The sequence below is a fragment of the Fukomys damarensis genome, unplaced genomic scaffold (genome assembly GCF_012274545.1).
Source record: "Fukomys damarensis isolate Sample0158 unplaced genomic scaffold, DMR_v1.0_HiC HiC_scaffold_11, whole genome shotgun sequence".
NCBI classification, from domain to species: Eukaryota; Metazoa; Chordata; class Mammalia; order Rodentia; family Bathyergidae; genus Fukomys; species Fukomys damarensis.
The window spans coordinates 24,772,958-24,787,584 of record NW_022900923.1 but is presented as its reverse complement, the minus strand read 5'-3'; the positions used below and the strand labels follow the sequence as shown (position 1 = coordinate 24,787,584).

Below are 14,627 nucleotides of genomic sequence, written 5' to 3'. Positions count from 1 at the left end.
CAGTGATGTGGAACATTTTTTCATATATTTTCTTGCTGCTTTCACTTCTTTGTATGAGAAATGTCTGTTCATTTCGGATGCCCATTTTTGGATCGGGTCTTTATATTTGGGGGGACTGATTGTTTTGAGTTCTTTATATATCCTTGATAATAGTCCTTTGTCTGAGGTACAGCTGGTAAAAATTTTTTCCCACATTGTAGATTGTCTCTTAGTTCTGCTAATGGTTTCTTTTGAAGTACAGAAGCTTTTTAGTAAGATGAGATCCCAGTTGTTGATTCTTTCTGCTAGTTCCCGTGCTACTGAGGATTTGTTCATAAAGTCTTTTCCTATACCAATGTCTTCCAGAGTAAAAAGATTCTTACAAAGAAGAAACAGATATTATCACAAAACTTTGTTTTCAATTATCTTTAATCTTTGGGAGCTTTGTCATTTATAGAAACTAACATGGATTTCTTAAATGAATGTGATTATTGAAACCATCTGAGTGTAGGAAATGGGCTTAGCAGAAATTTCCCCATGGATTATTTCCCTTTTATATATATTCGACTGGAAGCAAGGGGGGTTGATTATGATAGAATTTGCCATTGACAAGACAGTCATAATGAGGTGTGTGAGCAAGGTCCTCCATTTCTTTAGGGTTTTTGTTTATTTGTTTGTTTTGCTACTGGGGATAGAACTTGGTACCTTGCTTAAGCAGGCAGCTGAGCCACTGAGCTAAATCCTAGGCCCTCATTTTATCATTTCTTCATTCCTATGTTTCCAATTCCTACATTTTCTGCCTTAAACTTTCTAATAATTTGGGAAGGTCTTCAGCACTCATTCCATGCCATAATAATGTTGAATTGTCAACAAAAGAAATCACTGGGTAGTCTCAAACCCCATGTTAGCCTTCCGCTGGGAGGAGGAAAGGCTCTTGATGGCTCAGCCTATGTTTGACTTCCTCTCTCTTGCCTGAGTAGCTTTATGAATGAGGCCTTGTTCTGGCCTTAAAGATCTGGCAGCAGAAACTAGGAAGAGGAAGTAAGAAAATCAGAAAGCAAGGTACATTGATGACAGAAAGTCACATGTGGTCTCCCTGAATGGCTCACTACAATTTAATATTTGGGAAGGCATGTGGTTTCCCTTGAGGCCTCAAAACATTAGATAAATCCCTCTCAGAGACTCACCAGCGTTGCTCATATTGGCATGCTTTTCCTGCCACTGTGATTGTTAGGAGTAGAATTAAGCTCTAGTCAATAGAAATCCACCCCTTGTGAACACATAGTGACCTCTGTGAAGGATTCCAGATTCCACAGGCAATATCTATTTATCTCTGGCATATATCTCATAATAGAGATACCTTATCTGTACTCCTGGGACTTCTTCAATGTACCAGACTTGCTCCATACTTAATTCATACTTTCTAAACATATCTAAGATCTCTTCATTACTCCAACCTTTCATTCCCTCTGAAGACTTTAACTTTTCATACTTAAACTCAGCTTACAAGGCACTTATAAACTATTACATTTGATGTGATTTTTTTGAGACAAGGTCTCACTAAATTGGCTAGGCTGGCCTCAAACTCACAATCATCCCACCTCAGCCTCCCAAGTAGCTGAGATTACAGATGTGCTCCACCACAGCTAAGCTTGATGTAATGCTAATAAGCATTGTGTCTTGGGTATTCTGTCCACTTAAGACATCAACATCAAATGAATTGATTTCCCTTTCTCATCAGGCACTTGTTTTTTCATGAATTCTTCATTTCTCTTGTCCTCTTCTGATAGGAAATTTATATTAAAGATGAAAGAGCACCTTCCTTGTAAATCTTAAAATTTAGCTTAGAACATCCCAAGTGGTATTGTTCATCAATTTGATTGATTTGAGAAATGCCTAGGAAATTAGTAAAGCACACTTCTTGGTGTGTCTGTGAGGGTGTTTCCAGAGACAATTGGCCTGTGGATCAGCAATCTGATGGGCAGACCTGCCCTAGAATCCTCAATGTATTCTCTCTTCTCCCCCTCTCCCCATTTCTCTCCTTCCTGGCCACCATGAGGTAAGCATTTTTTCTCCACCACACTTTTCTGCCATGATATTTCTGTCTCACTACAGGCCTACAAGCAATGGAATTAGCTGAGCATGAACTGAGACTTTAAACAGGGAGGCAAAATAAACCATTTTTCCTTTAAGTTGTTCTCAGGTTTTTTGTAACAGAGTTGGAAAAGTGACTAACACAAATGTTCTCCAAACTTGTGAGAAAAGATTAATTCAGTGTCACACCTATGAGAGGATTTAGAAAATTTTTAAATCCTAGGATTGTTGGGGAGCTTATAATGCCTAGCAAAACTTTGTCCCATGGAAAGATATAACTTTGGAAGTTTGAAGGAATGTTGTTAATAATGAATTGCAAAGAAGATATGGTTTTTCTATAAAATGGAGTACTACTTAGCTATAAAGAATGAGAAACTAGAGTCATAAGAAAATGGATGCATATTGAGGCCATACTCTTAAGTGAAATAAATAAGACACTCATGTAAATACCAAATAGTTTGTCTGGTGTGAAAAACTAAATAAGATCCAAATTCTATAACTGCTAATGTGAAATAGGAAGAAAAGGGCTAAAGGTGTAGGGGAAGTAGGAAGGGTAGGGGAAAGGAAATAAAAGAAAAGGAAAAAAATGAGAAGAGGAAAAAATGGAAACAAAGTCTTTATAAATAGGGAAGGGAGGAGGGGGTGAATGGAGGGCAGGAGTATGGGGTAAAAATGAAAACCAAGATCTTTCTTGTACAGGTACAAGGTCCAAATGATGAATGCAACTGTACTGTATACTTAAAAAGTACCAATAAACTCAATGAAAAAATAATGAATTGCAAATAAAATAGTACTTACCTTTGAAAAATGTTGTTTTATTTGGTATATTGAAGACCAGATAATGAGAAGAAATTCTTTAATTTTTTATATTTTGTGTCCCAAGATGAGCTTGTAGCCTGATGCATATCTTCAATCTCTTATCAATTTCCTATTCACCACTCAATGCAACACACATATTTTAAGAGAATTCAGGATAAAGGTCTGGATGGTTCTGTGTCATTTTAATCCTTGGAATATCAACTCATTAGGAAAGGGCTAACACAACCTGAGCAAAATAAATAAGGCTGTGGGCTCTTCTGCCACATGCAGTAGTGATATATGCTTAATTTATTAAAACTATGTTTTCGGAGCAGTCTTCGACGAAGCTTTGCAAATCTCTGCTCCAGCCCTATCTGCTGCCCCACCTTCTTCACAGCTCGAAAAGGCTGCGTGTGGGATCCCTCAAACAATGTGGGTCATGCTAGCAATGGTGGGATGAGAAGCAAGCACCACTGATTAGACACTTGAAATGCATGATGATTGCATACATGACCTTTTCAAGACCTTCTAGCTCCCCAAAGAACAGTACCAGATGTCTCCTAAACTTGTATGATAACCATCCATAGTGCAAAATTTACCAATCATTTCCTTGCTGATTCTCATTTAGAAAGCTACAGTGGGGTTCAGGAGTTTGTATATTTTGCAAGTACCCTTGATAATTATTGTCATTAGGAAAATGTAGGAAATACTGGTTTATAAATTAGACTGGACTTCACATCTCAGCTCTAAGATTTACTAGAGGTGTGGTAGAGTAAAACCAGGATGAAATAATTCCCCAAAGCTCTGAGCATATCCTTTACCCTAGTGTATAGTTATGATGGAAATAGCAGCAAATCTTTTTGGTAAATGTTAAGAAGGTTCACAATAAACACTTGCAAAAATATTACAAGCTTCTTTCTATGGGAAAACTATTATTTTTTATTTAAGATCTCCTGGGGTCTAGGAATGTAGTTCAGTGGTAGAGTGTTCGCCTACATATGGGAGACCTTGGGTTCACTGACAGCTCAGAGAAAAAAAGGCTGCAAATTGGATGAGGGTCCAGATTTTCCACCATGATGGTTTGAGTTTCCTATTTGTTAATTCCTTAAACAGCAAATATTTAGTGAGTACTTCCATGTGACAGAAACTTTTCTAGCTATTTTAAGTGCATCAAAGGGTAAAAAATCCTACCACTGCAGAGCATATATTTAATCTACCTAGACTGCCCACACATTTTTCCCAAGACTCTGTGATCAATGGCTACCACAGTAATCTGTGTGTAGGATCACTCAGATATCCATACTGTCTTATTATGATGACCACACTTTGTTTGTGGTGGTTTGTGCCACCTCCCATAGAAATCAAAGTGGTTTTCCTTGCTGTGCCATTGTTGTTAGCTCACTGTATCTGAGTATTTGTCATCATAGGCACCAAGATATATAATCTCATTGGCCCTCAGCTTCCATGCTACCACTTCAACATAAAAAGTTCTGGGCAGAGGGTCTGATTGCTAAGTCTGAGGCAGGTGTTCATGTCCAAAGCCTTACTGCCAGGGCCAGGAGAGGAACTGTCACTCTCACTGACTTCCATAGCAGGAGATGGTATTTCCAAGTCTCACATAATGATTTTTCATCCCACACAGGATGGTTGCCAGATACTGAGTGACCAAAAGATTTTTGAGGTATACACACACACACACACACACACACACACACACACACACAAACATTTCGGTATATTCAGTTGGATTCTGTGTTTGCTCTTGTCCATACATCTAAACGTAACAGCAAACAGATCCACACGATACTTACTGGCTGTTTGGATGACACCTGTGTTCATTTTTCTCTTGCTCTCCTCCCTGGCCCTCCTTTACTTCTTTTAAATGCGTAGTTCAATTCCAAACGGAGAAGGAGGGTCCTTGCCAGGCTTACATGAAATGGTGCCCTCTGGTGCATGATGTTGAAGATTACACCCTCCTTCACAAAGCTGCCCTTAGTTTTTGTTTTCCCCCAGATTTATTTTGAATTGGTTTTATGTACTTTACAAGATGATCAGGATTACCTATACAGTTCCTATATATATTACAGAAGGAGGAAAGAAAAACTCATTATCCAAACAGCAGGCTCACCTCTTCTACCACTATATCACACTCTAATTCCATATAGGTCTCTCCCACTATTTATTATTTCACACAGAAGATATGTGATGTAACACATAACAACATTTGAAGACATGAATTCTCTAAAGAGATGCATTTGTCAGTATTTAATGGAACTTCATAAGTACCCCCAAATGGCCAAGCATAGTGGCACACATGTGTAATCCCAACACCTTTTTTATTTATTTTTGGTATCAGAGATTGAACTCAGAACCTTGTGCTTGTGAGGCAGGTGGCAGAACCACTGAGCTAAATCCCCGGCCCCATCCCAGAACTTTTGAAGCAGGAGGATTGCAAGTTCAAGCCCATTGTCGGCAATTTAGTGACTTGGTGATGCCCTCTCTGAATTTTTTTTTAAAGTTTGGAGATGTCGCTCAGGGCAAAGACCCTGGATTCATTCCCCAGTAACACACACACCCAAGTGCACGTGTGTGCACACACACACACACACACACACGTACTTAAAATGACACACATTTCAGGAAAAACAAGTATCTTACTTTCTGATATAATTTATGCAAAAATAATGTCTTGCAATATTCATACCAGGGCCTTATCTTTCAACCCTTATAGATGACTGTTCTTATACTTAGTCAAAGATACTGCCTCATATGAGGTTAGATTGTAACACCAACAAAAAAGCCATTTTTATGTTTAAGAAAGGTCCAAAATATACTCTTAAAATAAAAAAGGGAAAATTGAGTGAAATAGAAAAGTGTTCCCATATCAACAGGAAAGAAGACAGAGGAAAAGCAGATTCTCTACCATGCCAAAGTCAAGGCTCCAAAGGAAGTTCAACGAGGCTAAGGAAGGAGGAACTACAAGGCTGTACCAAGGCCAGAAACAATATCTAAGGCATGGAAGAGAAATGCTGGTAGAATCCACAGGAGTAACTAAGAAACAGGCAGAGCTTACAGGGAACACTGTGGAGCTCAATCAGTCTGGTCCCCAAGACCAAGGAGCACAAGGAGGCTGAGCTTATTTTACTTCCTTACAAGGGATCCCTGTCCATCTCCAGTCTAGTGATCCAACTGGTGTAGGTGTGAGCTCTCCATAGAAGCTGATCAACTGTTGGGTGGAGCTCACAGTAAGATTTGATTGAGTTCCCATCAAATTGACTCAGGGAAACACACCTGCCCTCTCTACAAAACTCAGAAAGCTCATACCACCCCTACCTCCAAGCCAGAGGCAAAGGTCCTAGACAACCAGAAAAGTACCTTAACTTTTTCTCAGTACAGGGGTTTAAACCTAGCCGCCCCCCTTTGTTATCTTGAGACAGGGTCTCATAAAGTCATTCCAACTTGTGAATCTCCTGTCTCAGTTTCCTAGAGTTGCAGGATTACAGATGTATGCCACCATGCCCAGCTCTTACCTTTGGAACAAGAAAATTAGAAAGGAGAAATGGGTCCAGAACCAAAGATTACATCTATTTCCCCTAGGAACTAGAAGAAAAAAGGAAACCAGAAAGATGATGACCCTCTAGAATCCCTGCCCCAGGCCCTCTGTATCCTAATAAGATGTTTTATTCTAAAATTAGAGAGAAAATTTTGATAGACTCTTCCTACTCTAGAATCCCTAATAATTTGACCCTACTCAGATTTCCACCCCTTGATACCCAGCTATAATATTATGTGGCAAAGAAAAATATCTGGCTACCAAAGCCACTTTCTTTACCTTTTTTTAGTTTTATTCACCATTAAAGGATAGTTGTGAGGATTACAAAGAGAAGTCTGTGGAATACATAAGCTGTCACACTTTATCATACATGAAAACCAGAAAGAATGAATCCAGGGAAGTCTGCTATGTGAAATTTAATTCTGAACCATGAAGCTCAATGGGCTGCATGCCTGGGAGGAGAACCTGAATTTGGGAAAGGTCTGAAGGTAAATGAACGCTGGAAGGCCTCACTATGTGCAGGGGTCACTCTATTCTACTAGGTCCTGCAGAAGAAGAAACTGTCTCCAAAGCTCTGGCTTCACATTTGACAGATCAAGGAGTGATCAAAGGGGAGAACTGGAGAAGAGTTCCTTGAACGCTATAAAGTGAAAAATAACAGTTTGATTAGTGGATTCTATGATGGATACATTATCATGTACTAAACATGATAAGCAGCATGTATTCTATGTGGTGGAGTGAGGGATAGTTATAAAAAGGCCCAGAGACAAAGTAGGGCAATTGATTTTAATATTCTCCTGGGAGGGGAGTGAGGGATGAAGAGAGAGGCACAGGATAAGTAGATGCTGTGGCTGGAGTTGAGGACAGGAAAGGTCGGGAAGGATGCACTTAGAGAGCTGAGTGTGAAGGTCATAGTTGCTTGTCACTCTTGGTTTTTCGTCTTCCCTCAACACATCAGTCAGCAAGCAAGACTGAGAGAAGCCATAAGGGAGAAGGGCTATGCCCCTCCCAGTAGAGCTTGCTGTCACAGGGCAGGACCTCAGAAGGCAGTATGCCTGATCCTTCTTTCTGACTGCTCACCTCCCATGGCCTCGCAACCAGATGTCCTGAAGTGTGAGAAAACAGGGAACAACTTGCATACATCCTGATTCAAACATTAACAAAAATGTAGCGGTACCAAACAAAAGAGAAGCCGTAGATCCAGATCATCAAAAAAGCACTGAACAATACATGCCAACAGAAGAAAGTGGTGGTGAACTCTATGTCATTGTTGTCATCATCCATCCATTTGTAGCCAGAGATGGGTTTGTACAGCATAAAGCCTATTTGCATCAGCCAAGAGCCTATAACTATATTAAAAAAGGCCTTCATCATCCAAATTAGTGGCTCACTGGAAGCCCACAACTCTGCAAACACCACCAGGGTCAGCAGGAACATGGCCTGAGTGAGCAGCATGTGAGACTGCAGCTCCACTCCTTCTGTATCCTGCATGTGAGACACCATCAGGGGCAGATATATAAATGTGCCCACAGCTTGGGTACTTTGCTCCAGAGCTGCACACCTCTGAGACAGCAAGTTCTGGCTCACCATGTCTAAACATCCACTCAGAAAGAAAGACATATAGAGAGTAAGATGTTGCCACTGTTTGCGATACATAAAGTTTCTCTGATGATATAACTTGCTGATAAGTACTAACTGTCCAGGAATGCTGTAGAACTCTTGGGCTATTAAAATGCAGGCACTCAATATCTTCAGTAAGCCAATACAGTGTATTTGCTGTAGCCATGCCCATCTTCCTTTGTCCCAAGGACGACGTGGTGGATACTGGACAATGGAATTGCATATCAAAGCCCTAGAGACGAGTTGTGCATTATAAAGTCCACAGAAGAAAAAAAGCAGCCCTGGGAACAGATGACCTTCAAAGCCTCCCATGGAGCTGAAGGTAGGTGAAATCACAGGTAGATGCAGAAGTTCAGGAATGGCCACCCAGGCTCTAGAGTGTGGAGAGAGATTCCTGCAGCTTACTTATAGCTTCCACCCCACCTACTGCATCTACATATGAGAGTAAAATGGTTTTGGAAGAAGCCCAAACTTACAGTGGGTGGGTGTCATGGTTTCCGTTCTAGTCTTCTGCTCTGCTTCATCATGGCCAACTAACCACTGACAATAAAATAGTCATGCCATTCTCAGATCCTATGCTATTGGGCCCCCTTGTCTCCCTGCCCACTCTCAAGCCTTCCTTCCTTCCTATCTTTGTCTATTCAGACTACAAAATACCACAAATACTACCGGTAACAAAATATCATAAACTAGTATTTAAGGCACAGTAGAACTTCATTTCTCATCTTTCTGGAAGCTACAAGTCCAACACCAAGAGGACAGCAACTCCATGTCTGGGAGACCTTGCTTTCTCATACCTGGCATTTTTTCACTGTTCTCACCTCCTGATATCACCAACTTAGGAGTGAGGATTCTAATACAAACATTTTGGGGAATACAAACTTCTGATCATGACAGCTCCAAACTCACAAAACATAAGGATGTGAAAAGCATAAAGGGCATACAATGTACGGTATGTCCCTTAAACTAGTGCCAGGTGCAAATGTAATCCCCTAGCTAGATAGAGATCATCTTAAGGGCCCCAAGTAAAAATAGAGAGTGCATAATGATCCTGATGTGGCCTGAGGATTGCCAGAAAAGTTTTCACACCTGAGAAATCTCTTCTGATCATCAGAACAAAACTGGGATGCCACCATGTGAGATTCCTCCTTTTGGGCTGATGCAGAGTTTTTCCAAGTAAAAATACAGGTAAATTGGATCTATCCAGAAGTACTGATGTGAAACCTCTTGTGGGTACTGTTTTGCAGCAAGTATTTCAACAAATACCTCCAAGTAATTCTTAGGTAGGCACCATGTCCTATGTGTGAGACACCACTGGAATACCTAAACATTCAAGTGTGATGTTGAGAAAGAATGCACATTAAGCTAGTAACTTAGTGGAATTTGCCATCAAATATTTAGTCTCAGGAAATACAAATTAATTGAGGATCAAATGGTCATATTACCTTCATGATGCCAACCAAATACAAGGGATGTTTCAAATTTTGTTCCACATGCAACACCTAGATTTTTTTTCCATTGTTTTTTGGTCCATTTTAGGTATACAATACAGTTACATTCATCATTAGGATCTTGTACCTTTACTTAATGTATCTTGGTTCTTGTTTTTTCATCATTCTTCTGACTTCCCTTCACTCCCTCCACCCTTCTGTATTTACAGACTTTTTTCCTTTTCTCATATTTTTTTATTTTCCTTTTTTTCCTTTGTCCTATCCATCCCACTTCACCAACTCCTTTAGACCTCTTCTTCCTATTTCGCATTACCAATTATACATTTTGACCCTTATTTACACTTTTAGTTTTTCACACCAGAGAAACTATTTGGTATTTACACGTGTCTTCTTTCACTTAAGAGTATGGCCTCAATGGGCATCCACTTAGCTATAAAGTTCTCTAGTTTCTCATTCTTTATGGTTGAGTAGTATTCCATTTTTTTAAATCTTCTTAGCTGGGTGTGGTGGCACATGCCTATAGTCCCAGCACTCAAGAGGTTGAGGCAGGAGGAGCACTGTGAATTCAAGACCAGCCTAGGCTACATAGTGAGTTCCAGGTCAGTCTCAACTGCATAGTGAAACCCTGTCTCAAAATAACAATAACAACAAAAATGTCTTCTTTATCCAGTCTTCAGTTGATGGGCACTTGGACTATTTCCAAGTTTTAATTATTATCAACTGTGAAACTATGTACATGGGTGCACATATATCACTATGGTCTAATTATTGTAATTCTTTTGAGAAGATACTTAACAGAGGAGTAACTGGGTCAAATGAGACTTCTAACCCTAGTTGTTTGAGGTATTTCCATATTGATTTCCACAGTGGTTGCACCAGTCTGCAACAGTCCCACCAAAAATGAAGAAAGGTTCCTTTCTCTCCACAACCCCACCAGCCTTTGTTATTGGTTCATTTCATGATACCAGCGATTATTTCTGGGGTGAGGCAGAATCTCAGCATTGTCATTATTTGCATCTCTCAAGTGGCCAGTGATGATGAACATTTTTTCATATGTCTATTTGCTGCTTTTACTTCTTTGTCGAAGGAATATCTATTCATTTCAGATGCCCATTGTTGAATTGGGTCTTTGTATTTGGGGGGTCTGATTTTTTTTAGTTCTTTATATATTCTAGATAGGAGACCTTTGTCTGAGGAATAGCTAATAGCAATTTTTTCCCACATTGTAGGTGAAACATGTAGATTTGAATTTAGGTTAATTTGTTGTTACTATGAGTGGATCTATTTTGTTTTATAATTATTATTGATAGAAGAAACTATAATTTTATGTTGATCGTACTAATTGGCTACACTGTCATATTATTCTAAATTTTAAATGATTTTATATAATTATTTTATCAATGAAAAAAGAAAAATAATCTCCTTTTAGACCTATTTTGTGTTTATTATGTACCTTCCATATTATTCCACATATAAAGTTCAAAAACACACAAAACTAAGCATGAAAATTATGCAAAACTATAATCAAAATTCAGGAAAATATTCACATTGGAGAGGAGAGAATAAAAGACTTGAGACGGACAGAAAAAACATTGAAAAGTATGACAGTGTTTTCTGTTCTTAGAGTTAGTGGTAAGCACAGAAGTGTTGACTACATCAAAATTATATGATTTATATATATTCTATAAATCTTATTTCATATTCTCCCAATACTAAAATTTTTAAAGAAACAAGAAAACTAAGTAGCACTATGTGGGTGAGAGAGACTGGATAGGTAAAAAATCTGAGGTGAAACGGTAAGAGACAACTAAAGGAGCACTTTCAAATACCAAGATGAGGTTTTTTGTTTTGTTTTGTTTTGTTTTTCTTAGTGTATGAGACATTCTACAATGGGATTTTCTTCCCAGTCATATAATGAGCTGGTGTACAGAGGTGCTTCTCATTTTTAAATGTTGTTTCTTTATCCAGTTCTTTATTGATAGACATGTGGTGTCTATCTGGGTTTCTTTTTTTGCTTATTTTTAATGAACTGTGGTGAGTAATTTTCTTCTTAGGGTAGATAACCATAGATGGGTCATAGATTATGTTAGTCAGTATTCATCACTATAGAAGATATCTTAGATAAACAACTTGTAAATAGAAAAGGTCTATTTTGACTAATGTATTGGAGTTTCAAGTACATGATCAGGTGGGCCCGTGGGTTTTTGGTCTCTGTTGTAGGTTGAGAGGCAGCACATCATGGCAGTAGCACAGGTCAGGCAAAAACCCTTACCTCATGACCAAGAAGTGTAAGAAACAAAGAGGAGAAGAGACTAAAATTCACAGTCTCTTGGAGGGCAAAACCATAATGACCTAAGTCCTCTCATTGGACCTCACCTCTTAGAGTCTCACCATCTTCCAGTAGTACTCTAATGAGGACAATGGGCCTTTGGGAAGTATTCCAAGTCCAAACTATAGCACAGACTATTCCCTTTTATGTTTTAAGAGATAGTGACAAATCTTCCCTCACAGTACTGATGATAGTAATTTTCACTCACACTCACATCCTTTAAATGAACAGGTTCCCTGGATTGTCTTTCTCATGTGAACTTTAGCTAGTTCCTTCCACTTTACCCCAACATACTTTCCTTATCCAGGCATCACTGACTTTGTATTACTAAAACATCTCCCAATAAAGTTCCAGACTCCTCTGTTCCTGTCCACATTTCAGCAAGGAGAGCTCTGAAAAAAGTGAGCTAATCGTGCCACTGGCTAAATTCTCTAGCATCTTCTTATTGCTTCACAGATAAGATCCAGGACCTTAGAATAAGCCTCAAGGACCCTCATCCTTTGGCCTGGTCTCATTTCCAGTTCAGCCTGTCCCCTACCCATTGTTTACCCAGGAAATTCCTCTTCATTTCTTCTACAAGGCTCAGCTCAACTCCTCCCACTTACACAGGATACTTCTCTGTGCAAATTGTACGTATCTATCATTATGCTTGTCACACAGTTTCATAACTATTTACCAGAAAATCTTTAAAGTCAGAAACTGTGTCTTATGGCTTTGTGGGTTGTTTTGTTTTGTTGGACTCTAGCTCATGCCTGAAAATGCTCACTGAATGTTTGAAGGATAAAGTTAATCTTTCATAGGGAAGGGTGAAGGGGGTGAAGGGAGGTCAGGGGTATGAGGAAAAAATAAGAACTAAGACATATCATGTAAAGGTACAAGATCCCAATGATAAATGTAACTGTATTGTTTGCTTTAAATGTACCAACAAACTTAACAGGAAAAAAATTAAAAATAAATAAAGTTAATGTCTCTGCCACAAAATACCTTATAATCTAATTATGAGGCAGAAAAGATAGGTATGAGTGATGCCAGTTGACTAATGCTAAGTGCAAAGTGACAAATGAAATGAAAAAAAAAATCACCTGAACTATAAAAGTCACGGCAAATCTAATCACTGTCAGTTAGTAGCAGAAGAACTATAGCATGTGAGTTTCAGTCTTATCTTTGAATGTTCTGTGCTCCTACCCAGAGATGTGGAATGAAAGGGAGAGGATGATTTGGCATAATTCTCAGAGACACAGTCATCCTTGCATAACCCAGGGTTTCTCAACTTTCTTTTTCATTTTTGCTTCCCCTAAGTCAATTTATTCAGCAGGTTGTTCTTATCATCCTCCCCCTATGAAAATTTAATATCACTTTATTTGCCCATATGTATCAAAAGCAAAGAGTTCTACCTAAATGTACCACTGATACTTGAGATGGGAAAGGAGCAAGTGTCCGACTCACTAAATGACATTCACAGACTACATGTCTACTTTCCACTGAAGTGGCTCTCCTGGTGGCCCTATAGGTACCTAACTACTTTCCAGCTCAGCCTCAGGAATAGACCCTAGTGGGCGCAGTCCTTACAGTAAGATATGAACAGTTCTACATATCAGAATTATCTTGGAGAAACATTTTTAAAAAATACAAATGACAAGTGTCATCTCACAGTCTCTTTTGAGTCATACCTTCTCCCAACACTGTTGATTTGATTCCAGTATAGGTCTTCCTTTACCTGAAGCTTGGAAACCATGGTACTAAATTGGAAACCACAGCCTGGTCATTAAGCCACATCTGGATGCCTTCTTCCTATCCTTAACAACCCACAGAATCACCCAAGAATGTGGACAACTTCAAAAAGAGAAGACCTAGAAATGTTTAAGAGGGACTGGCAAACTGGAGAGGGAAGCAGCAAGGGAGTAAGCTCAAGGAGACATAGACACAGACAGAAAGAGATAGAGAGAAAGAGAAAACCATGGAGAATTCAAAAGGAACTCAAAGAGGGTGAAAGCAGCCCAGACTCCAAGAAGGTAAAAGCAGAAGAGGGAACGGAAGGAAGCAGGGGCTATACTTTCTCTTTAAAGGATAGGAGCTAAAAGTGCTCCTAGTCAACCTCAGAGTCAGTGTCAGCAAGTGAAAAAGGAGGGATCTGATCTGTGTTTGGGACCTAATATGGCTCTTTGCTAGGTGGATGTTTTTAAGATAAATCGATTATCTTCTGTAAGACCAATATCCTCATATATAAATCTGGAATTATGGGCATTCCACGGAATATTGTATTTTAAAGTAAGTTATAAATATAATTACTGTTATATTAAGTTAAATATATTTTAATAAATATAAAAAATTAAATAATACTCTCTAACTTATTAATCTTAGGGTTGATGAGACTATGATACTCATTTCTTTGAAATCCCTTTTTTTCAGATGAAGAATCTGAAACTCACAGAACATTCCATGTTTGCTGAGCTCATTGGTAACAAAGTGTATACTGATACATTCTCACAAGCCAGCTGGCAGCAAGAAATACAAGAACACCCCCTGCTTGACCAGGGCAAAAGTGTAAGTACTCCAAGATTGGGCAGCCCCATGGGCTGGATTTTGATATCTTGATTTTCTGTGCCACCCTATCTACCCCTCAGAGGTCCTTTCAGGAGAAGAAGCCAGAACTAAGGGACAAGGAAACATATGCATGCCATTAAAATGACATGCATGACTGTAATCCCAGCACTGGGGAGCTGAGGCAAGAAAGTTGTGAGTTCCAGGCCAACCTGAACCACAAAAGGAAATATTGTCTCCAAACAACAATAACAACAACAAT

At 39.1% G+C, this 14,627-nt stretch overlaps 2 protein-coding genes across 2 annotated transcripts in view; both read right to left on the bottom strand.

Moving 5' to 3' along the window:
- The window catches only part of Rgsl1 (regulator of G protein signaling like 1), an 84,457-nt gene extending 83,278 nt beyond the window's left edge, over positions 1-1,179 (bottom strand). The window contains exon 1 of the mRNA XM_033761964.1: positions 1,167-1,179. Within this exon, the coding sequence (XP_033617855.1) occupies positions 1,167-1,179 (13 nt within the window). The remainder of the gene's footprint in view (positions 1-1,166) is intronic.
- Positions 1,180-7,573: 6,394 nt separating this feature from the next.
- On the bottom strand, positions 7,574-8,356 carry LOC104866408 (transmembrane epididymal protein 1A). The gene has a single exon (XM_010630306.1). It carries the CDS (start codon positions 8,354-8,356, stop codon positions 7,574-7,576), a length of 783 nt encoding a protein of 260 aa, XP_010628608.1.
- Between the last annotated feature and the right edge of the window lie 6,271 nt (positions 8,357-14,627).

Coding starts and splice junctions, on each gene's coding strand:
- LOC104866408 (XM_010630306.1), bottom strand. CDS start 8,356: ATGGGAGGCTTTGAAGGTCATCTGTTCCCAGGGCTGCTTTTTTTCTTC.